Source organism: Urocitellus parryii, chromosome 12, assembly GCF_045843805.1.
Source record: "Urocitellus parryii isolate mUroPar1 chromosome 12, mUroPar1.hap1, whole genome shotgun sequence".
Classification (NCBI taxonomy): domain Eukaryota; kingdom Metazoa; phylum Chordata; class Mammalia; order Rodentia; family Sciuridae; genus Urocitellus; species Urocitellus parryii.
In genome coordinates, this window is record NC_135542.1 from 9,680,181 (window position 1) to 9,703,056 (window position 22,876).

Genomic DNA, 22,876 nt, shown 5'->3' on the forward strand with positions numbered 1-22,876 from the left:
TTTTGTGTCTAGGGTGTATATGCATCAGAAATGAATTTGGTGTTTAGATTTGGGTTCCATCTCCAAGATTCTTCTTCTTCTTTTTTTTTTTTTTTTTTTTTTTTTGAGAGAGAGAGAGAGGGGAAAGAGAGATTTTTTTTTTTTAAGTATTTATTTTTCAGTTTTCGGTGGATACAACATTTTATTTTTTTATGTGGTGCTGAGGATCGAACCCAGCACCCCGCGCATGCCAGGCGAGCACGTTACCGCTTGAGCCACATCCCCAGCCCAAGATGATTCTTATGTGTGTGAAGATATCTGCACGTGTGGAATTCCTGGTCCTCAGTATTGCAGTGGAGGGTATTCAGCCTGTAGTACTCACTCTGCTTTTACTTGTATTGAGGGTGGGTGCAGTAAATACAGTAAACAGAACAGACAGCAGTGTGTTCCTGAAACTCAGACCTCAGGTCTGCGAGGTGAGTGGGGGTGAGCTGGCTCACCGAATGGTTGCGGTGTAGCTCTGGGGCATTGCCCATCATCCCTGTCACCACACATGGCTGGTGGCAGAGCGGTGGCCCCTTGTTGCTCCAGCTCTCCATCTAGGCTCCGGTGCCTCGTCATTTTCATTCACAGGTGTTCCTGTCCCGCTGGGCCTCCATCTCCAGGATCTCCTGTGTTCAGTCCTTCACTGCCTCTAGAACACAGCCCCCTTCTCCCGCTCCACCCCATACAGTGTAAACCTTCCAAGGATTTTGGTGGTTTGGTCTGAGTTCTCAGCTATGGCTACAGAAAACCCTGTATGTTTGTCTTATAGATTCAAATCGTTCTTTGGTTTACAGAGGAGGTTAAAGGCTTAGCTCCCTAGCAATTTGATGATCAGTCTGCTTAGATTAGCAGTGAGATGAAATCACAGAAATGGTTAGAGTTTCTTTGAACTGCCTTTTTTTTTTTTTTTTTTTAACACATGCAGAGAAGGACAGAATGGGAGGTGAGCAAAGGGCCCGGCAGGTGTACCTGGTGGGTCTTTAGGGTTTTCCTGTGAGGGTGTGTTTGGAATGAGTGAGTGGGTTCATCAGGTGGTTCTGGGAAGCGTCATCCACTGTAGTCTCCATGTTGGTCTCCAGTGAAGGAACCTGAGGCCTTGGTCCTGGTGGCCCTTGGGGAGCATTTCTTCCTTGTGCACAGCTAGCATCTGGGGGACGGGTGCACATGGCTGCTTCTTAGCATCTGTGCCTGTGCTTTACCAGGTGGCCTTTGAAAACAGTTGCTTTGCCATTCATAGAAGAAATTTCACAAGAAATGTTTACATTACATTTTGATCTCAAGACGTGTGGTAGGAAAGTGCTTGTCTCACAGAGATGGCCTCTAAAGTATCTTGTTAACATCAGTGACTCCAAACAGGCACAGTAAGTACCCCAGCCTGAGCCAATCAGTGTCACTGCAACATTTTTGAAAGGCAAAGAAGAGGGGTTCAGAGAAGAACATGCAGCACATCAGCCAGCTGAGGCTTTGATGCTCAGAAAGTTTAGGGAGCATTGCCTGGGGTCAGTTTTCCTACTGTCCCCTGATCCCCAGGGAAAACAGAAACTAGTCACCAGTGCCACAGGTGATCTCAAGACCAGAGCTTGACTTATCACGGCTGTGCCCTCCCTGGGAAGCATGGCTTGGAGTCTGTGCTTCCTATTTTTTCTTCAGCATCTCCTTTGGCCACAGACTGCCCACCAGCCACTGCTGCTGGTGGCTTCTGAGGCAGGAAGCGCACAGCGTCCCCGCCCATCATGGGACTTTGGTTTCCCTGATGTTTCCATCACAGTTTTGCAAATCTTTTAAGGTCAGCACAACCTTTATCAATAATTCTTTCATGCTAACAGAACATACTTAAATTTTTTTTCACAGTCTCTCCCAGGTACTGTGGCACACGCCTGAAATCCCAGCTGCTCAGGAGGCTATGCAGGAGGATTACGAGTTCAAAGTCAGCCTCAGCAACAGTGAGGCCCTGTCTCTAAATAAAATACAAAATAGGGCTGGGATGTGGCTCAGTGGTAAAGTGCTCCTGGGTTCAAATTCCTAGTACCAAAAAAAACAAATCTTTGAGTTTAGGGGCCTTAAGTTCATTACAGTGGTTGCTGTACAACCATCATAACCATCCGTCTCCAGGACTCTCATTTTCCCAAACTGAAACTGTATCCCCGTTAAACACCAATCCCCCAATTCCTCCCTCTCCCCAAGAAGAGTGCCATTCTGCTTTGGTCTTGAGCTTGGCTACTCCAGGAACTTCATGCATTTTTCTTCCTGTGTCTGGCTTATTTCACTTTGAACAATCTCAAGAGTTGGGGCATGTGTCAGAATGTGCCTCCTTTTTAAGGCTGAATAAAAGTCCTTGTGTGTGCACCACCTGTGGACATGTTAGCTTCTGCCTTCCAGCTAGTGAACAATGCTGCTATGAACGTGGGTATATTTAAGTATGTCTTCAAGCCCCTGCTTTCAATTTTTGTTACACATATACCCCAAAGTGGAATGGTTGGAGCAAATGGGACTTCTGTTTTTCAGTGTCTTGAGGAACTGCCACAGTTTCCCACCGAGACCACACCATGGTACATTCCCGCCTCTCTGCGTCCTTGCCAACCTTTGTTTTACTGTCTTATGTTTTTGTAGTAACAGTAATTCTAGGCGTGAGGTGGTTTTAATTTGCCTCAGCAGGGAACCTGAGTTAACTCATATGTCTCACCTTTCGTTGCATTTTTTTGTTTGGTGTCCATCGAGTAGGTGATGTTATCTGGGAAGTGTCATGGCCCTGTGGCTGCACGTTTCCTCAGCTGGCCTCCTTGGCACAGCGAGAGCAGCACGGGGTGGTGAGGCCAGTGTCACATCCCCGCCCCCTTGGAGTGTATAACACAGAAAGCCCTTCGTTGTAAAGGGGGTTCAGAGTGTAAGAACCAACAGTGGAATCCTTCAAATGCTCTGCTCACCTGCCTTCCCTACTGCATTCTATTTCACCATTTTAGAAAATCCCAATTAAAGGACAGATACTGGACGTATGCCAGAATCAAGCAGAGGCACTTCCTCAAACAGATGGGGGAATGTTCTCTTCGGCCTTCATGGAGGTAATTGGAGGTAATCCCCTCCCAGCAGTATCAGCGTTTTGAGAGTTTGAGTCTTGATTCAAGCCCTTTTGAGAACTGTTAGATCATACAGTAAAATTGTAGCTTGAATTATCATTTAGTTCCACCAGGTATGACATCGTGAGAAGAAAAGGACAATATTCTAAGGGTCTGTCCACTTGAGATATTTGCATTGAACTTCAGGAAATGTGTTACTGGGGGCAGGTGGGGGGGATGAACACCTGTACCCCTTAATTTGAAAGTGGACAGAGCTTCATTTATTTGAAGATAAGATAAATGGGACTCTAAGGGTTATTTTTCTATTGATGATTGATTTTTCTTTATTTATTAAGATGAATATTTCATCACATCACTTGTGAATTGACTTAAGGCCTCTGGAGTATTTCAGAGACACGTTTATAGGAGACTAAAAATTACCAGGGTCATGCTTGGGGATAAGGAAGAGAAAATCTGATGCAGAAACGGAGAGTAGTATCAGTTGACAACCAGTGGCATTGGTGTAGACAGTGAGTCCCTTCTGAGTTAAAGGAGGCTACATTATACGGCTAGGGAGGTGACCTGACAGAACAGTAAACCTGAAAGCTGGTTTTTCTGAGCCAAGAAAGGAAGGAGAGTTGTCAGTGGAACACAGTTTGCCTTTCACTTACTGGTTCCTCATTTTGAGAAGGGGGTCAGTGAACCACTTCTCTGAACAAACAAATGCCTTCCTCAAGGAAAAAGAGAAAAATGTGCATTTATTGAACTGGAAGAAAGAAGGATGCCGCTTTTGATAAGAAACCAACAGGCTGCCCTCTCTTTGGAGACGAAGGAATGCCAAGCACATGTGCAGCTGCTGATTCTTGGGGCACGGAGACAGAGCTTGGTCCAGAGTCCACGTGGGAGGCCCGGGAGCCACACAAAGAGCCTTTCTACTCCAGTCCAAAGTGAATGATAAGGAAAAGTTTTAAGGTTATTAAAAAAACCAGGAGTGCCTGGGAGCGAGACCCCACCCTCCCCTCTTATTTCCTCCCAGCCAACATGCTTAGAAGAAAACCACATTAACACTCAAGTTCCCAGGTCTGAAGGATGAAATAAAGGGTATTAAAAACCGTTCTTGGCATTCATTTTTTTCCCTCAATGAGAAAATAGTAATTAAATTTTGAGTGAGAGAGAAAAGTACCTAACCAGTTTATTTACTTTATAAAAACACTAAGGTGGTTTTGAGTAAGTATTTGGGGCCTAGATGTGAAGCTGTAGGAACTAGTTGATCCTACAGACAGCATCACTGAGCATATTCTCTGATCTGGTCTAAAAACAATCACTTGTGAGCAGAAGTTGCAGAGAGATAAGGTGTAAGAATTACTTAAAGGAATGAATAGTGAAAGGTCAAAATTGAAATTCCTGAGTCATTGTATTTATTGAACACCAGATAATCTGAGCCCAATGCAAAGATGTAGGGTTAAATCAGATTCTTGCACGTGGAAGGATTATCTTTGAATAGGGGACCTAAAATCTGAACAAAAACATAACTATAAAGAACCTGGGAGAATTTGGTTGTCTTCCAAACTATTAGTCATCTGCAGATTCCACTTGGAAAATGACTTCCTAAAAAGAAGAGAGGAATGAATATGTTGTACCAGTTGTTAACTCTCCAGAACATCTGATTTGGAATATGAGAACAGAAAACTCATTCCTATGACAATTCCAAGTCATGAGAGAAGATAACAAGAAGTGGTCTAACTATGGAAAATATGAAGAATTAATCCAGTAATCAGCAAAGAGAAATGGTACCTGTAAGTGTTGAGAGAAGGGAAGGGTGGGAACAACTCAAGGAAGTACAGAGGGGCAGTTAAACAGGAAGAGACGGTAGATGTTTCAAAATAGAAAAGAAGGTGGTAGACTAAGTCTAGTTACATCTTAGTCCAGCCATAGAACAGTTTAACAAGGGTGGTACCTGAAATGGCTTAAAAAGCGGTCCACAAAGTCTTCAGTACCCCTCTCTTTGGAGTTTGAAAACTGATCCTCTCCCCCGAGCAGAGACGGTACTTGGCATCTCACTTCTAGTGAAGAATGTGGCAGAAGATTCCAAGACTGGGACATAAAAGGCATCATGGTGTCCTCTTGGGTCACTGGATCTGGAGTAAGCCAGCCGCCATATTATACAGATACTCAACTAGCCCCACCCGAATGCCCACCCGTGGATGGCTCCTGTGAGCATCCCCAGTCAGGCCTGCTGACTGCGCCTCAGCCTGCATCTTGATCGCACATTTCAAAAACACGCTTCAACCTAGAGTACTCCATCCTACTGTCAATACCCTACAGCTCCTTGAGCAGTTGCATGTGACATGGTTTCCTCTGATTTCCCCATGTCTGATTCAGAAAACCCGGCGTGGAAGGATGGGGAGAACAGGACTGACAGCATTGCCTTCGAGGGAACTGTTCCCTGCCTCGCACTCTCCGTGGCCAGAGTTGGTGGAGGTCTGCAGACACTCCCTCTCCAGCAGATCCAGGGACTGGCTCCATCTGAAGAGATGTCCGTGCTCTGCTCCAGTGTGTCCCAGCTGTCCCATCAGGGGAAATTCCCCACAAGGAATGTCTCTGAACGGAATCAGAAAGGCATGACAGACTGGGGTGACATGGAACACCGTCTGTCATTGGACTTCTTTGCCCATTAATAATTCACAACTTTTTCTGGTGGCTTTGGACATTTGACTGTGTTTCCCTTACTGCTGGTGGTTGGCAGAAATTTTATTTCAGTTCTCAAACTACATCAGATTCACAGCAACACAGATGGCCAGGCCCCACCCAATAAATTTCTGCTTTAGCAGGTGTGGGGCAGGGCCTGGGAATCTGCCTTTCTAGCAGGTTCCTGGGTGGTGCTGATGCTATGCTGTTGGTCCTGGGAACAAGCCTAAAGAAGCCTTCAGATTTCCCTTAAGGGTGTCTTACAGGTTAAAGACTTGAAACCATCTGACAGGAAGCCACAAGTGAAAAATTCCACACCATGAAACTATTTTCTATTATATGAAGTTATTTTCCTATGTATATGAGATATACATGGAACATAAATGAATTTAGTGCTTAGACTTGTGTCTTATCCCCAAGAGTTCTTATTATGTGTTATGGTTTAGATATGAGATATTTCCCAAAAGCTCATGTGTGAGATAATGCAAGAATTTTCATAGGTGGAATGGAATGATTAGATTATGAGGTGTAGCCTAATTAGTAGATTAACCCACTGATATGGATGAACTGGGTGGTAACAAAGCAGGTAGGGTATAGCTGGTAAGTAGGTCTTTAACAGCATGCCTTTGGGGTTTTATATTTTGTCCCTGGTGAGCAGAGGACTTCTACCTTCATCTTCTGTCTCACCGTGGGCCCAGAGCTATAGGAGTCAGCCATCCGTGGACTGAGAGCTCTGAAACCATGAACCCCAATTAACTTTTCCTCTATGTTGGTCTTGTCTTTTGGTCATAGTGATGAAAAATCTGACTTACATATTATGCACGTGCATATATTCCACATTTTTTTCTAAAATTAAAAACATTTCTTGTCCCAAGCATTTTGAATAAGAAATACTTACCCTGTAATGTGTGTGCTAGTATGGATTATTCATTGTCAGATTTCCTAAGGATTGTTTGCTCAAACGGAATAAAGGATGCTCCTAAGCTTTCAGCACTCCTGTTTGACATAAGTTGGTTCTGTGTCTTTAACTTTAAGGTTTCTGCTCAGGAGCCCATGAAATTAAAAATCGCCTTTTCTGCTACATCAGTTTTACTGCTGTAACGCACATGTGCACACAAGAGCACGTGTGCACACATACCATGAGGTTAAATTGAGAAGCTCAGATTAAACAAATCTCCCCACTCAGAAAGTCATCTGTTGATCATTTAGCTTAATTAACATCAGGTGTATCGCATATTTACTGTGACTCACTCCTACCTCCACTAAAAACCAGGCTGCTTTATGTGTGGGTTGATTAAAGTATCCATCAAAGTAGCTCAAGGCCTGGCTCCTGGTAAACCTCAAAGTGAGGCACTTGGATCTTAAAGGCTCAGCTTCTAGCAAAAAACACACATACTTACAGAACATGAACAGCAAGGGACCTGGGAATGCAGTAAAACTTGGGAAAACCTGGAGCCTTAGGAGAGGGTGGAGCTGTTCATAACTTTTGTATGCTATTGTACACAGTGTTGTGGCTGGCCATGTTCCACTGGGGTGGGTGACAGAGTCACAGTGAGGATGATGTTCATGCCCAGGCTTTGGGAGTAGGTGATATACCTTTGGGGCAGTATCTGTTTTAGTTTGTTTTATTTTTCAGAACTATACATGGCAATTAACTTGGATGGTAGCACTGAGAATACTGAAGCTAACTTGTATCCATCTTGTTGTTCACCGTGAAAATAGTCATGATTTGAGAATTGTACTGTCACGTGATTAGTTAGACTGTTGATTTGGGCTGTTGAGAATACAGTAGGTTTCTTTTTATCCTCAGTTTTGCTTTCTTTGGGTTTAATTACCCAGTCAATGGTGGTCCAAACATATAAAGTGGGAAATTCCAGAAATAAACAATTCCTAAGTTTTAGATTGTCCACTTTTCTAAGTATCATGATGACATTTCACACTATCCTTCTTCATCTTGTGTGAGACTTGTCACCTCTTTGTCCACTGTATCCACGCTGTATACACTATCCACCAGTTAGTTTCTTAGTAACTGTCTCAGTTATTAGATGGACTATCAAGGTATCACATTGCTTGTGTTCAAGAAACTCTTGTTTTAATTAAGAACGACCCCAAAAGCAAGAGTAGTGATGCTGGCAGTTCAGATATGCCAAGGAGAAGCAGTGAAGTGCCTTTTTGAAGTGAAAAGGCAGAAGAAAGTACAATAAGGTATTTTGAGTAAAGGGAGTCTACGTTCACTTAACTTTTTTTTTTAAACAATACATTGTTATAATGATTCTATTTCACTGTTAGTTATTGTTGATAATCTCTTACTATGCCTAATTTCTAAATTACATGTTATCATAGGCATGGCTGTAAAGGAAAAAAAAAAAAAAAAGACCATATATAGGATTTGGTACTAACTGCAATTTCAGGCATTGGGGATCTTGGAACACCTGCCTGCACATAACGGGGGCTTGATATATTATAGTTGAGCATGGGCTGGTTGGCATGCTCACACACACTTCATACTCTTACGCACACACAAAGCTATCTTCCTAGCTCAGGATTCCCTCTCACCTCCAGTGGGGATTCACTCCCCACTGGAGTGCCACTGGACAGAGCTTACATCCCAGACACACCTGCATGTGTGCACACACAGGTCCAGGGCTGTGTGGGCATGGAGCATAGCCAGGGTTCAATACATAATTGTTACTTGTTAAATTGATCAATTTTTTTTGGTTTACAAAGAGTATTTCTTAGTGTCCTTCCTGTATGCTTTTCAGTAAATGAAATAAAAGGCCAATTTTAATAAAAATAATGACATTTCTAAAGCATACTGTAATGCACTAATGTAATATAATACAGAATCTGAACATTTCTCAATAAAATCTGTGTTCAAACCCTGGTGCAGCCCCCTCTGGGATGAAGTATGATTCAAATATCACCAGGATTTTTTACTGTTCTTCAAGTATTTATTGTTAAAAGCTTAGAGTTAGAAATTTTTGATGGCTTAATTTCTAATAGAAGTTAAATTTCTAGCTGTGCTTTGTAGGCAAACTACTTTGAGTAATTCCTAGTTTGCCACAAACTGTCTGGGAAATGCACACTTCATGTTCCTCCAGCACCGGGGAGCACGGTTGGTCTGACTTCTATAGCCAACAAGCATTTAGCACTGCAGCTGTGCTAAGCCAGAGTCCATCTGCCTTTGATTCGGAAGGTGCGATCTTGGTCGCCTCTGGGTCACCTGGCCATCAGGCAGGGTGTTCCATAGTGACCTGAGACCCAGCTTTGTGAGCTGGGTGGGGATCTGGATTTAGTAGGCGGGTCCAGTTGGGCCCCAGCATAGCTAAGGGTCAGGCCGTCCCGTTTTCCTCTGTGCCGGGTTGTAACTCTCCTCCTGCTTCCTCCCCAGCCCAGTGACTTCTCCGTGTCTCTCAAAGCGTCAGGGAAGAACAAGCATTTCAAGGTGCAGCTCGTGGACAATGTCTACTGCATCGGGCAGCGGCGATTCCACAGCATGGACGAGCTGGTGGAACACTACAAGAAGGCGCCCATCTTCACCAGCGAGCACGGGGAGAAGCTCTACCTCGTCAGGGCCTTGCAGTGACGGCGGCGGCCTCGCAGGCCCCAGCTCCAGGCTGCGCTGCCCCCTCGCCTCCCTCCGGAGCCCTGCAGTCGCCCACCCGGCCGTCCTGCCGCAGCTCCGCGTGCCAGGCACTCATCCCGATCGATCGGCCTCCTTAGCCTCTGCCCCTGCGCCACCCCAGGCCACCCCAGGCCACCCCAGGCCACCCCAGGCCACCCCAGGCCCTCTCGGCCACGCCCAGCCCACAGCCTCCTGGCCCGCTGCAGAGGACCCGAGGCAGAAGGGGCGTGTCTGGCCACCTCACTCCTTTTCAGCTGGAAGCAGCCGCGGTCTGTTCAAATCGGTCACACTCAGAACTCCCCACTCGACGACATCGGGTGGAGTTGGGGGCATCAGGCTGCGCTCAGTGTGTGAGTGAACCACAGCACACTCAGGATGAAATGGCCTGAGCTCTGGCTCCTGGGCACAGGTGGCAGGGGCCCAGGGCCCACCCAGCGGCCCTCCTTCAGGGTCCTGGCTCCAGGCTGTGCAGGGAGCAGTTGCATTTGAGGATAGCAATACTGGAACGCCGGGTTGGTGGCGGTGAGGAAACTGCCCAGTGCCTTCGAGGCTGTGCTTGCAATAAAGAGAGTTTCCGTGAGAGTCAGTCTACAGAAGAGGGAACCGGTGATGCAGAAAGACATGTTTTGGTAAATGACCCCCAGATGTGCCATCCGCATAGTGCTTTTTCCTCTCGCCCTTTGGCTTGTTTGAATTTCACAATTATGTATTTAATTCTCAAAGTAATATGTATCTGTAGCCGTTTGTTGACACTAATAACAGATGATTAAGGAAAACAGCTGATCTTTGGGGAAGGGGAGATACGAATACTTTATACACACTCACTATATATATATATATAATACATGTATATTATATATATAATTTGCTTTACAGGGAAATTTTTCAGGGTTTACAAAAGAATATGTGATTGGTAGTAAAAGACACAGAATGTTTATGAAAAAATTGCATTTTCTTTTTTCTTTACATTTGAACTTCTTTATAGTTGAAATATACAGTCTTGAGATGGCACATTCCTACAATTGAAGAAGGGGTCTTGAGATCCCCTAAACTTGCATACCCAGTTTTTTGGATATTGTAATAAAAAAGAAGTATTATGACAAGACTGTGTGTGTATTTATCTTGGGGGAAAAATTGACTCGATTATGGGTGAGTAATGACTGCAGTGTTATTAAACCTTCATTACCAAAAGGACATCCTTTAGTGCATTTCTCTTACACATTTTCTTTTTTCTACTGCTGCATTTTTGTATATTGAAATACTAAGCTCTAATTAGTTGAACTCCCAAGAGAACCCAGAATGTCAAACTTGATCTTTACTCTTTGGAAATTATTGGCTAAGAAATATATTTCACTGGACTGTTGTCAGCCAGAGTTCTCACACTCGGTGGCCCTGCCAGCTGACATTTCACTTGGCTCAATCTGTTTATTGTTCGGTAAGCTACAATGTGCCAGGCACAGGGAATGTGCTCACGTACCGTGGGGTGTGTGCAGGCATAGCATAGCCCGCACACAGAGTGCTCTCCCTCTGTGCCAGGCAGAGTGTCACTGTTGGCTTAGCACAGTCCTGTGAGGGGCCTCATACTGTCACCCCCATTTTGAAGATGGAAACAGTGAAGCACAAAATGTTCCAAGGCACATGGCCACTGCAGGGACAAGTATGGATGCCAACTCGGGATTCTACTCCGGGGCCCCTCCCTTTCCAACTCCAGTCTAGGCAGAAATTCTAGAGAAATGAGGTATTTCCTGAGAGTTTGCACTTATTCTGCCATTCTTGCTTCCTTGAGTTTGCTGTTATCTCTTTTTGCTTTGAGTTATAATCTATTAGAAGTTGGGCATCTGGTACCTGAAATGGCAGCACCCAGTTATAGCAAATAGACTTCCAATTATTACCTCAGATAGGTCCATTTTCTACCTTATCCACGGAGAAGCAATTCCTGTGCATATCCAGGTCTCACTGGTGTTTATTACATTTTGGCCTTCTAGAATCTCTCTAAATAATGAGGCTCTTGTTTTATAGGTGATTCAGGAAGAAATAAGCAACTAAAGGACAGAAGACAGCTGCACATTTTGGCTTCAGGAACTTAAAGGCTCATGATGTAGCTGACAGCAGAGTTTTGTCACAAACTGCTCTGTGAGAGTCCTCCAGCTATGAGGTAGTTCAGGACTAGATTTTTTTTTTTTTAAAACAGGTATCCTGGGACACTGGCAGCAGGATGTCAAAACAAGATTTACATGTGGTGTGGAATATGGATCACTGATGCTCCACCCAGGTGGCAATATTGCAATCAACCTTCTTGATTGTCCAGAGATTTCCTGGGCAAATCTTGTTTTCCTGTCCTGTTGCCTCTTTGCAGGAACAGCACACAACTATAAAGGTCAGTCACTTGTTTACATCCCTGTGTGCCTTTATTTTACACAAGCCAATACAATAACAATTTGTTTTTAAGATTCTTTTTAGATAATATAATAATAGAGTCATACGAGGAGTATAAATTAGGATCTCTTTTTTTTGGGGGGGGGTACTGGGGATTGAATTTTGGGGGCACTCAACCATTGAGCCACATCCCCAACCCTTTTATGTTTTATTTAGAGACAGGGTCTCACTGAGTTGCTTAGCACCCTTTAAGTTGCTGAGGCTGGTTTTGAACTCTGGATCCTCCCAGACTGCTGGAATTGCAGGGGTGCACCATCGCCCCGGCGCAGGATCTCATTCTTGTGGTTGTGCATGATGTGGAGTTTCTCTGTTCGTATATTCATATATGAACCATGCCTGCCTACTGCCTGAATACCAAAATAATTTCTTAAGACCAAAGCACAGAATTGAAGGATGGAAAAGTATTATTTTAAAATACAGTCTGTCACTTAATGACCAGGATATATTCTAGGAAATGTCATCTGACGTCATCATTGCATGAGCATCCAGGAGTGTAGTACACAAACCAAGACAGCTGTGAGTCACTAGATGGAATAATCATGGGACCATGGTCCAGTATGTCATGTGGTGTGTGGCTGTATTATTTTTCAATAAACATGGGTCTAGTTTGGGTCTTTTTTACTAGAATCAGCATTAATTATGTTAGTATATGAACCAGACCTGCTTTATCCAGTCTTGGTATAGCGAAATGATGAGTTTTTCAAGAGAAAGAGATTATTCATCTTTTGACCAAGCCTGTGGAGGAGGGAGGGCAAGTCCTAAAAAACCCTGTCCCCCAGGAGAGGGTTTGGGGACATTTATGGGCTGAGGCATGGGGAAGGGTGGTAGGATCAAACTTGATTAACTGTTTTCATCGTGGCCTATGCTCAAAGGTGTTATCTATAATTAACTAAAAGCAAAGAGTAGAGGGTTTACTTGGAAACAAAGAATAGGTGGTTTATTATAGTTTGGATCTTGAATGTCCCCCAAAGGCTCATGAGTTCAAGTCTGATTCCCCGCCAATAGCACTACTGAAAGGTGTGGAGCTTCAGGAGGTGGGGCCGAGTGGTAGGAAGTGAGGTCACTGGGAGTCAGGATACACATGCTTGGCTTCCTACACTGTGATGTGAGCAGGCCTCCTCCCAAGTGCACTCTGCCATGATGTTCTGCTTCATCACAGGGCCAAGGGGACCATGGACTGGAACTTGGAAGTCACAAGTCAAAATAATCCTTTTCTCCTTAATACGTTGTCTCTGGACCATTTTGTCACAGTGATGGAAAGCTAACTCACGCTTCACTCAGGTTTCCCTTCTGGTTGATTCACCTGGATCTTTCAGTTCTAACACCACAGGATGCTAGTCCTCTCCTGCAATGTCACGCCTGGTTTGTCTGTGGACCTGGGGCCACCTGCTGAAAGCCACCCCTGGTAGTAGAGCCAGCTTGTCTTTACCAGCCCTATGATTGCAAGCAAACTGCCCAGCTTCTCTAAATAGGTTTGCTCATGAATAAAACAGGGCTGCTCTCCATCTCTGGAATTCACAGGGCCGGGAGCGGGTTAGCAGGGTAGCCCAGGTAGAAGTGTTTTGCATGAAGCAAAACATCAATAACTGCTCCCCCTCAGCCCTGTCATATTATCTGCTTGCCTTTTTCCTCTCTGGAGTTTTTCTGTGACTCAGTTGCCACCAGCTTCCTCAGAGGACCCCCACTGAAGAACTGTCTCCATCAACCTGCCACATGGTCCTCACCTGCAGTCTCGGGGCCCACATGCCCTGCTTTTAGAGCTTAAGACTCTTCAGGGGTTTGAAGAGGGTTGCACCAACAAACTCCTATGACCCATCCTCCTTTCCAATCCCAGGACCACAAGCCATATGGAACCACCCACAGCTCTCACCTTCTTACCAGAGGTGATTGACAAATTCACATCCCTAAAAATGATCCTCTAAGGGACATTTTTGTTTTCTCGCGAGTAGAATATTCTTGGCCTGAGTCTGACAACACAGTGGTTTATTGAGGCAAATTTTGAGTCAGGCTTCCAGTGACCAAAAGCATTGCCCTCCTCAGCAGATGGAAATCCCACTGCTCCAAGGAAGCGGGCTGTTGGCATTCTCAGTGCAGTTCACTCAGACCCAGCAGGGTGGCAGTTTCGGTTTTAGAAAGTGGTTTCTCAACCACTCCAATTTCAGTTCAGCAGGTTGGGAGGCAGTCATCTGCAATGTTTTTGTTTTTGGTGCTTGGGATCAAACCCAAGACCTTGCACCCCCAGCCGCCAAATAGGTCTTTTTTTCCCCTAAACATTCCTCATCTACCCCAGCCTCTATGGGGACTTCCCACAGTACAGCTGCTGGACATGCAAGTCAACAGGGAAGAATCACTATGTTCTAGGCTTGGAGGTAGCTGCTACTTGATGCTGATTCCTGGAGATGGATGAGCCTGGCAGCTCATCTAGAAGCTCATCTTTGACAACTCTTAAAAGATGCTTGACCTCCTTTCCAGGAGGCAGGCATTTGCTCAACTCCTTGGCTTAGGTGAACAAAATCTAGTTGTTGCTGGTAGGTGATGACACAGGGCTTTCTAAGATTAGGTCATGGCCTCAGAATCCCCAGATCTAGTGGTCTCAAGGTAGCAGAACCTGTGCCCATCTCTGGCCTCTACCTGCATCTAAAGCCAAGCTCCACCCCTCACCTATGGCTTACTCTCCAGCAAGTTCTCAAATTGTCTTAATGGCCTCAGAATCCCTGGTGCAGAGCTGCCATTTAAAGATGGTATTATAGTTGTTAGACATGGTTATATATTTTTTCTTTTTTTTAATTTGTTTTAATTAGTTACACATGACAGTACAAAGACCTTGACATATCATACATTTGAATCAGATGGGATATAGTTTCTCATTTTTCTGAGTGTACAGGTTGCAGAATCACATTGTCATGCAGTCACATATATACACACAGTAATAATAATGTCGGTTTCATTCTACTATCCCTTCCTATCCCCCCTCCCCTCCCCTCCCCTCCCCTCCATGAGGTATATAGGTTCATATGTAAACTTTACATAATATACAGAAAGATTCCTTTCCACAAATGCTAAGAGTTCCCATCAAAAAGCAGAGGATCGCTCAGCAGGAAGGCATGAAGCTGAAGTAATAAAGCCAACTAAAACACTGGCCCAATCAATCAGAACAGAACGTAGATGTTCAAATGGCACCCAGTGCTCACGCAGGGTACCACAATGGTTGCTTTAGGGTTGGGAGGTTTCATTTTTTGCTAAAAGTGCTTTTGGAACTTGTCTTTGGGACTTGTCTACCCTTACTGTAGTGTAGCCTTTAGTTATAAGGATGTACAAAATCTCTAGGATTCTGTTTGGGTTTGTTTGTTTTATTTAAGGCCGGAATGGTGATTTTGATTACAAAATTACCTGGCAATCATTTGGAAGACATAGTGGAACTTTTACTTTCTTTACACTTTCCAATATACCCTAGATTTCCTATTAGGGTTGTGAATTTACCACAATGAACAATACATAGGAAAAAATTTTTACGTTTTAAATTAGTCGGAAGCAATCTGACTGAATAGATGAAGATGTTCAAACCAGTTGTACGGATTGTAGGGAAATGTTGAGGAGAAGGTTTTCTCCTCTGGGCTTAGCTTGTTTTCCTGCTAGTATCAGAAAAGAATTTTGTCGTTAGGCAATATTTTCAACACAACACCTGTCAACAGGATTGCTAAATTTGAAAATGAAATGACATCAATTAGCAGCAGATTGGATATTGCAGAGTACTGAAATCATTTAGGTAATCCAGAAAAATGTCCCAAGATCCTTCTCAGTGGAGCTGCCACCCCACTGTCCTAGGAATATGGAAAACTGCCACATGTTTATGCTCTTATTCCCGCCATAATGCATGTCAACTTCTAGCAGATTGGGTAATTTACTCATTTGCTGTGCATATTATTTACCCTCTGTCAACACAGCACATGCACAGCGGTGTTTGTTCTGTTAACTGATATAACCTAAGTAGAAGGTGTCAGGCACTCGGGACACACTTGTTAACGTCAGCATATGATTCAACCTGTGAGAGAAGAACAGTGCGCTTCGAGTCCTCCTGTATCTGAAAAAGCCTTTATATTGTCCTTGAAGAAGAATCTTTACTTGGCTGGTTAGGATTCATACCTGCCATCATATTCTTCTCTTGCCAGAGTCTAGACAGTGTTTGCTCTAGTTTGGATGTGAGGTGTCCCCCCAAAAGCTCATGTGGGAGACACTGTAAGAAAGTTTACAGGAGAAATGATCAGGTTGTGAGAGCCTTCACCTCATTAGAGCATCACCCCTGATAGGGATGAACTGAGTCGTAACTGAAGGCAGGTGGGCTGTGGCTGGAGGAGGTGGGTCACGGGGTCTATATTTTGTCCTTGGTGAGAGGAAAAGACTCTCTCCCCCTCCCCCCACCCATTTACTGTGAGGTCCTGAGCCACTTCCCTCTGTCAGGCCCTTCTGCCGTGATATTCTTTCTTACCTCCGGCCCAGAGCAACAGAGCTGTCCGTCGATGGACTGAGACCTCTGCGACAGTGAACGTCAAATAAGCTTCTCCTCAAATCGTTCTTGCCAGGGCTTTTGATCACAGTGTTCTGTCATCTCTTAGCATTTTGTCAAACCAGCCGCAATGCCTCAAACCCACACACACCTTGTCGTTCCGTGCAGTCTTCCCCTGGATAATCCCATCTGCTTTTCTAGCCATCTGCATCCTGATGAATTCCAATTTTGGATTTGAATTTTGTCCCAAGCATGGCACAGACAGATGTCTTGGATGGCTGCCTTGAAGGTGTCTCTGCAGCTCAGAGTGCACTAAAAAGTGCACTCAACTTACATGGCACTGCCTTGGTAGATTAGTCAGCCTAGAAGGTTCCTTAGCCCATAAGTGGTGTGCACAGAGTACAGATTGCTCTACAGTAGAAAAGCTGAAATTGGAAAGAAGTCAAGTAACTGGAGATTAATTGTAAAAATAAGTGGATGGTAGGAAACAACAGTCAAAATAAGTAATAAAGAGAGCAATCTTATACCGCTTTCCCTTGGCCTGGAACTTTAATAGATTTGGTGGATTCAGATCAAGACAGACGGCCCCACTCCACGGGGATAGTGTGAATCCCAGTGGTTTTGTCTGCCCATGGACACTTCAGACAACTCTGGTTCTTTCATGCACATACATAGCTCTTCGTTCAAGGTTTAGATGCTGGCCTCTGTACTAGGTCATGATTTGTAGGAGTGAAAAGATAAATAAAAATAAGTAAACCTACAGATCTCTGCCCTCAGAGAGCTTGCAATTTAAGGGAACAGTGGTAGTCAGTGTACAAGAAAACAATAATAAATAATATATTTAAACAAATAAATAATTGTGCAGATTTTGGATTGATGGAAGAACTCTGAAGATAAGCAGGAAAGATTTTGCCTGAAAATGTGGGATTGAATAGTTTAATCTGGGTAAACAGAAGAAGAAGAAGAAGAAAACTTCTCTAAGAGCTGGCACGTAAGCAGAGACGGGGAGAAGGAGCCAGGTGATCCAGGGATGGCCTGAACGGGGTCAGCACCTGGAACGGAAGGTGGGAAAGAACCTGGGTACACACAGTGCCTGGAGATGACGGGGAGTGAGGACAGTTTGGAGACTGAGGGGAAATGGGTGGGAGGAGACACTCTTCAGGTTACCAGGAGATGCTGAGAACAGGGTGCCTCTGAGCTGCTGAGAAACCCTCAAGGGAGCCATCCAAGACATCTGTCTGTGCCATGCTTGGGACAAAATTCAAATCCAGAATTGGAATTCATCAGGATGCAGATGGCGTTGAAGGCTAGAAAAGCAGATGGGATTGTCCAGGGGAAGACTGCACAGAACTACAGACCCAAAGCCAAGGGAATCTGACCTTCAGACCTGGAGACTCAGGAGGAGGAGGGAGTCAGACAAGAGCAGCCGGCAGACCAGGCACTGGGGACCTCGGAACTCCTGTCCCTGAGGGGAAAACAAGGCCCCGGGGACAGAAACACCAGGTCCTTGGTACCGGCTCCACCTGAGCAGCCTGAGAGCGTGAGGGAGAAAGCCAGAGGGAAGAAGATGGGGGATAAACGGTGGATGCAGGATAAGTGGAGGGCTGTGGAGGGTCTCCTGACACCAGAGTGTGTCTCTGTGCCAGCTCTGATGGTCAGACAGAGAGGGGCAGCTGATGGCGGAAGTGACATCCAGAGGGGGAGGGAAATAGAGCCAGAGCTGTATCAGAGGACGAAGGAAAGGCAGGCAGAAGGAGGCTCTTGCTACATGGAAGGAGGGAGGAGTAGGGCGTAAGATGGGCCTGTAGATTGGTAACCAGGTGAGCAGGCAGTGCTTGTCTGATGCTTGTGTCTCCCCTCAGGCAGAAAAAACAGAGATGCAATTACCAAACCCTGCTTCTCCCTCAAGCTTTAAAATTCTGCCGAGCAACCTACTTACTCTAACTGTAAAATTAGCATTTAGCAATTGCTTTTAATTACTTTGATCAATGTCTTGTTTCACTGACAAATGGGATTAAATTAACTGCATTTATGTGTTTATTAATTTCCTTTAAGTTATCTAACAAACAAACCTTTCCAAGTATTTTTGTTTTTAGAAATCCTTGGAAATCCAATAAGTTAAACTTATGGTAAATCTTCAATTTTTCTAATGTTTTGGTGCTTCTTATAGATTTTGTAAGAGTCTAACCTAAATTCAAAAGTAGAAGTTTGATTGAACATTTTAAATCAACAGGCCAAATCTTCTTAAATTTTACTAGTACATAAATCACCAAATACGAACTGGTCACCTTTAAAGTATTAATGGTTATCGGTTGGATTCTCTTAAACAATTATATATTTAATTCAAAATCTTCCTGGAATTAAGAAATATTTATTTATAAAATAAATCACTGTGATCCCCAATGATAATAGCATGATTTCCTGAGGTTTGGGGGGAGTTTCCTTCCCAGCTGTTAGATTTTGTATTTAAAAAATCAGAAAGCTCCCAGACCAGTTGCTGATGGGGTTCTTACCTTCACCCCCGAGGGCACTCATCTGAGCTCTCCTAGAAGATGCTCTTGCTCCAGCAATCAAGTAGAACCTGTCACGACTTGGGGAAGTCTGCCATTGCTTGTATTTTATCAGACACAGCTATTCTGTCTACTGGTCCATTCTAGGGGGAATTCCTTTCCTGTTGGTCCTTCTGCTAGGGCTTCAACTCTTAAATAGACATCAGGCACCCAGATGAATCGCTCATGATATTGTCTGACTCTAAGATCCTCCCAGTGGTAGAGACAGGGCCGTCAGCTGAAGCAGTGAGCTGGGAAGGCCTGGGAAGGGAGGGCTGCAGAAAGACGGAAGGCCCTTGCGATCCCTTCAAGGAGGAAAAGGGATTCATTGACCTTGTGGACTGGGGTGCCCACCAGACGTTTCTGCCCCCAGCACCCACCTGCACCCTGCTGTTCAAACTCCAGTTCTGTTTGTTCTGGGCTTGCAGGTATGCTGGCCTGTTTATCCCAGGCTTCTTTGTTGTTGTAAGACTATAACTGCATTCTGATCAGCTCTGAAAGGTCATTCTCTCTTTACTTCATTTTAAAGAAAATCTAACTGGAAGTTGCTTTAAAGTCAGACCGGACCCAGGCACAGTGGCACATACCTGTTATCCCAGGGGCTGTGGAGTGTTTCCTGACCCAGACACCAGAGTGTGTCTCTGTGCCAGTGCCAGCCGTCAGACAGAGAGGGGGCAGCTGATGACAGGTAGCAGGGGCTCGGGAGGCTGAGGCAGGAGGATCCTGAGTTCCAAGCCAGCCTCAGCAAAGCTAGGTGCTAAGCAACTCAGTGAGACCCTGTCTCTAAATAAAATACAAAATAGGGCTGGGGATGTGGCTCAGTGGTAGTGCCTAATACCCCACCTCCAAAATCAAACTGAAGACTTTGCAGTGACTTATGCAAGAAAAGCGACACAAAATTCCAATCAGCACACCCATTCTCAATGGAAGGCATGGATCTATCTGAAAACATTGGTTATACCCATTTACACGTAAGCTAGAATAAGGTGTTCAAAATTATATGCATCGCTTTTTAGAACGACCAACTTTAAATTATTATTTTTTACTTCTTGAACTAGAAATGCCTCTGCTACAATGAAAAAGGAAATTGTACGGCAAACACTAACTGCCTGTCTTTCTTCTGCTCTCATGCCACAATCAACAGAGAAAACTTCTGAGACCTCAAAATGTGTGGGTATTTCTCCCCACCAGCAAGCAAGCCAAACCAGCCATTCTGGAGCAGACACCAGCTTGTGTGTCCACCTGTCCGGACAGAATATCAGATCCCACAGATTTAGAGCTCAGTTCCCCAGACTGTCTTGCCACTCCTCCAAATTTCAGATGTCATTGAAAGCCCCAGGTCATTTTTACCTGAGCTTCTAACCAACCAGTTATCAACTGGATTTGTACAACTCCCTCCTTTTGGATTTGATTAATTATCTTGAGTGGCTCACAGAACTTAGGGGAACATTTAGACTTACTGGTTCATCATACAGCATATTACAATGGATATAAATAAAAGGATGCATAGGGTCAGGTGTGGGAAAAGGGCAGCAGAGCTTCCATGCTCTGTCTGGGTGCCCCCCTCCAGTAACCTCCACGTGTTCAGCTATTCAGGAGCTTCCTGAACCCTGTCCTTTCTGGCTTTTGTGGACACTTCCCTGCACAGGCATGACTGCTAATAGATGGGGTGGGGAAACCAGCAAGGCATGTCCAGGTGGATTCTTCTCGGTCTCTCTGAGCAGCATTCCTTCCTCCAGGCTGTGGGGCAGGACCTCTCTGGAATGAGGAAGGTTTCATGATCTAACATCAGACAAGGTAGGTCAGAATACTTCTTTGTGGCCCGATAAAGGCAGGAGAAGATTGGACTTTCTTTAGTCCACTGTAGGGAGGGAGTTATAAGCCAGACCTATGGCTGAAAATATATATATATCACAGGAAAGTAAAGAGAAATTGTTGGAGAAAGATAAAATGCCACAGATCAATAAATTGGGAGGTCATTCGTGAGAATAAAAGGTTAATAGATGAACCACAAGGATGACTAATTGTGGTTAGGAAACAGGATGATGTTTGTATTGCACATTTGGAGGTGGTGTGCTTGGCGACCAAGAAGGAGAGAGGAAAATGACATTGAAAAGAAAATGGAGTGACCTTCTTGATCAGTGTACTTCAAAGCTTTTTTTAATCATTGATGATGAAAATCCACAGCTTTGTTTCCCTGGAAAGGTGTGTGTGATGGTTAACCTGATGTGTTCACTTGACTGGGCTAAGGGGTGCCCAGATAGCTGGTAAAACATTATCCCCAGGTGTTGTGGCTGTGAGAGTGTTTCTGCAGGAGATTAGCATTTGAATAAGTAGAATGAAAAGGTAGAGGAAGCTTGCATTCTCTCTCTCTCTCTCTCTCTCTCTCTCTCTCAGATGGGACATCCATCTTCTGTCCTCAGAGATTGGACCTCCTAATTTTCAGGCCTTTGACCTCCAGGACTTGTACCATCTACCTCTCCAGTTCTCAGGCCTTTGAACTCAGACTGAATCACATGCCTTTTTTCCTGGTCTTCAGTCTGCAGATGCCACTTGGTCCCCGTAATCACATGGACCAATTCTTATAAATTTCCTCGTGTGTATCTCTTTATATCCTACTGCTTCTGTTTATTTAAAGAACCATGAATATCAATAGGGAAGCACATTCCTGAAATGTTCCAAGCTAGAAGCCACCTTAGAGATTTCTTGGACCCTGATATCATTTTACATGTAATGAATCTGAGGCTTAGAGAGATTGTGGGAGCATCACAGGAAGAGTGTCCATACAGTGATGAGCCTAAAGAACAGTCAGAGACATTTTCAAACACTTTACTGGGATGGATCGTCTTTCCAATGGGGTGTCACTGCAGGGGACTCTTGAAGAGTCAGGACAGGTCGTATGGCAGCCTTGCCTGCCAACCTTAGAGCTGATTCCGGGCTGGATTCCTTCTTTGGGCATATCTCAGTGGTCCTCATGCACTCCCAAAGGTCTCAGAGATGATGGAATTCTGCTGGCTGCTCATGTCTGCTGCTAAGCACCATGAAAATAGGGTCAAAGCTGAGTCCGTGGATCTGAGCCTACATGAACCCACTCACTCATTGCAGGTGAGAGTGCAAGGTAAAGGGGTCATCTGGCAGTTTGGAAAGCACTGTTATGTTCAGAAGCTGGCGGAGGGGAAGATGCATGTTGGTCAAAGAGCAAGAGACAGATACATGACCATTATTAGAAAGGAGAAAACTTCCTAGTTACTATTCTCATTGTCTTAGTTTGTTTTCTGATGCTATAACTGAATACCACAGACTGGGTTATTTATAAAGATAGGAGGTTTGTTCAGCTCATGCTTCTGTAGGCTGGGAAGCCCAAAGTGCAGGGGACATATTAGCACAGGGAATCATATGATGAGAGAGCCACATACAAAAAAAAAAAGAGTCAAACTGGCTTTTATAATAGACCCATTCTCAAGATAACCCATTAATCCAATAACTCATTAAGCCATTCACATAAATGGATGAATCCATTCATGAGGGCGGAGGCTTCATGACCCAACCTCCTTTCAACTGTCCCATCTGGTTCTACCTGTTAATTCCTCCCAATGGGGACTAAAGTTCAAGGTGAGTTTTGCTGGAAATGTTCAAATCAGAGAGCGTTCATCTTTCATGACCAAATCTGATAGTATTATTTTCCACCCTTCAGCTCCTCATCATTGAAGGGTTCATCTGAAAACAAACACATTCTTAGGAAGCATCTCGATTGTTCTTGAACCTTCTTGAATGTTCTTGGTCCTCCAGTGAATAGGTGGCAGGGAACTTAGAGCCTGGCTCCTCTGCCCTCTCCTAGCATCGCTGTTGCCTTGTTTTGAAAGACAACCAGAGCTTCTCATTAGCTCCTAAGCAAAAGCTCCCCTCAGCAGCAGTGTCTGGGGAATTTTTGTATCTGTAGCCAGCACAGGGACCACCCGGAGGAGCTGGCGTGTGCAGCACTTGTCGCTGGCCCCTG

The 22,876-nt window shown here is 44.6% G+C and overlaps 1 protein-coding gene across 1 annotated transcript in view; it reads left to right on the plus strand.

Annotated features, from left to right (window-relative positions):
- Positions 1 to 10,483, plus strand: part of Nck2 (NCK adaptor protein 2) — a 144,576-nt gene extending 134,093 nt beyond the window's left edge. Inside the window, exon 5 of the mRNA XM_026411345.2 lies at positions 9,157 to 10,483. Within this exon, the coding sequence (XP_026267130.2) occupies positions 9,157 to 9,351 (195 nt within the window). The 3' untranslated portion in view covers positions 9,352 to 10,483. The remainder of the gene's footprint in view (positions 1 to 9,156) is intronic.
- The last annotated feature ends 12,393 nt before the right edge of the window (positions 10,484 to 22,876 follow it).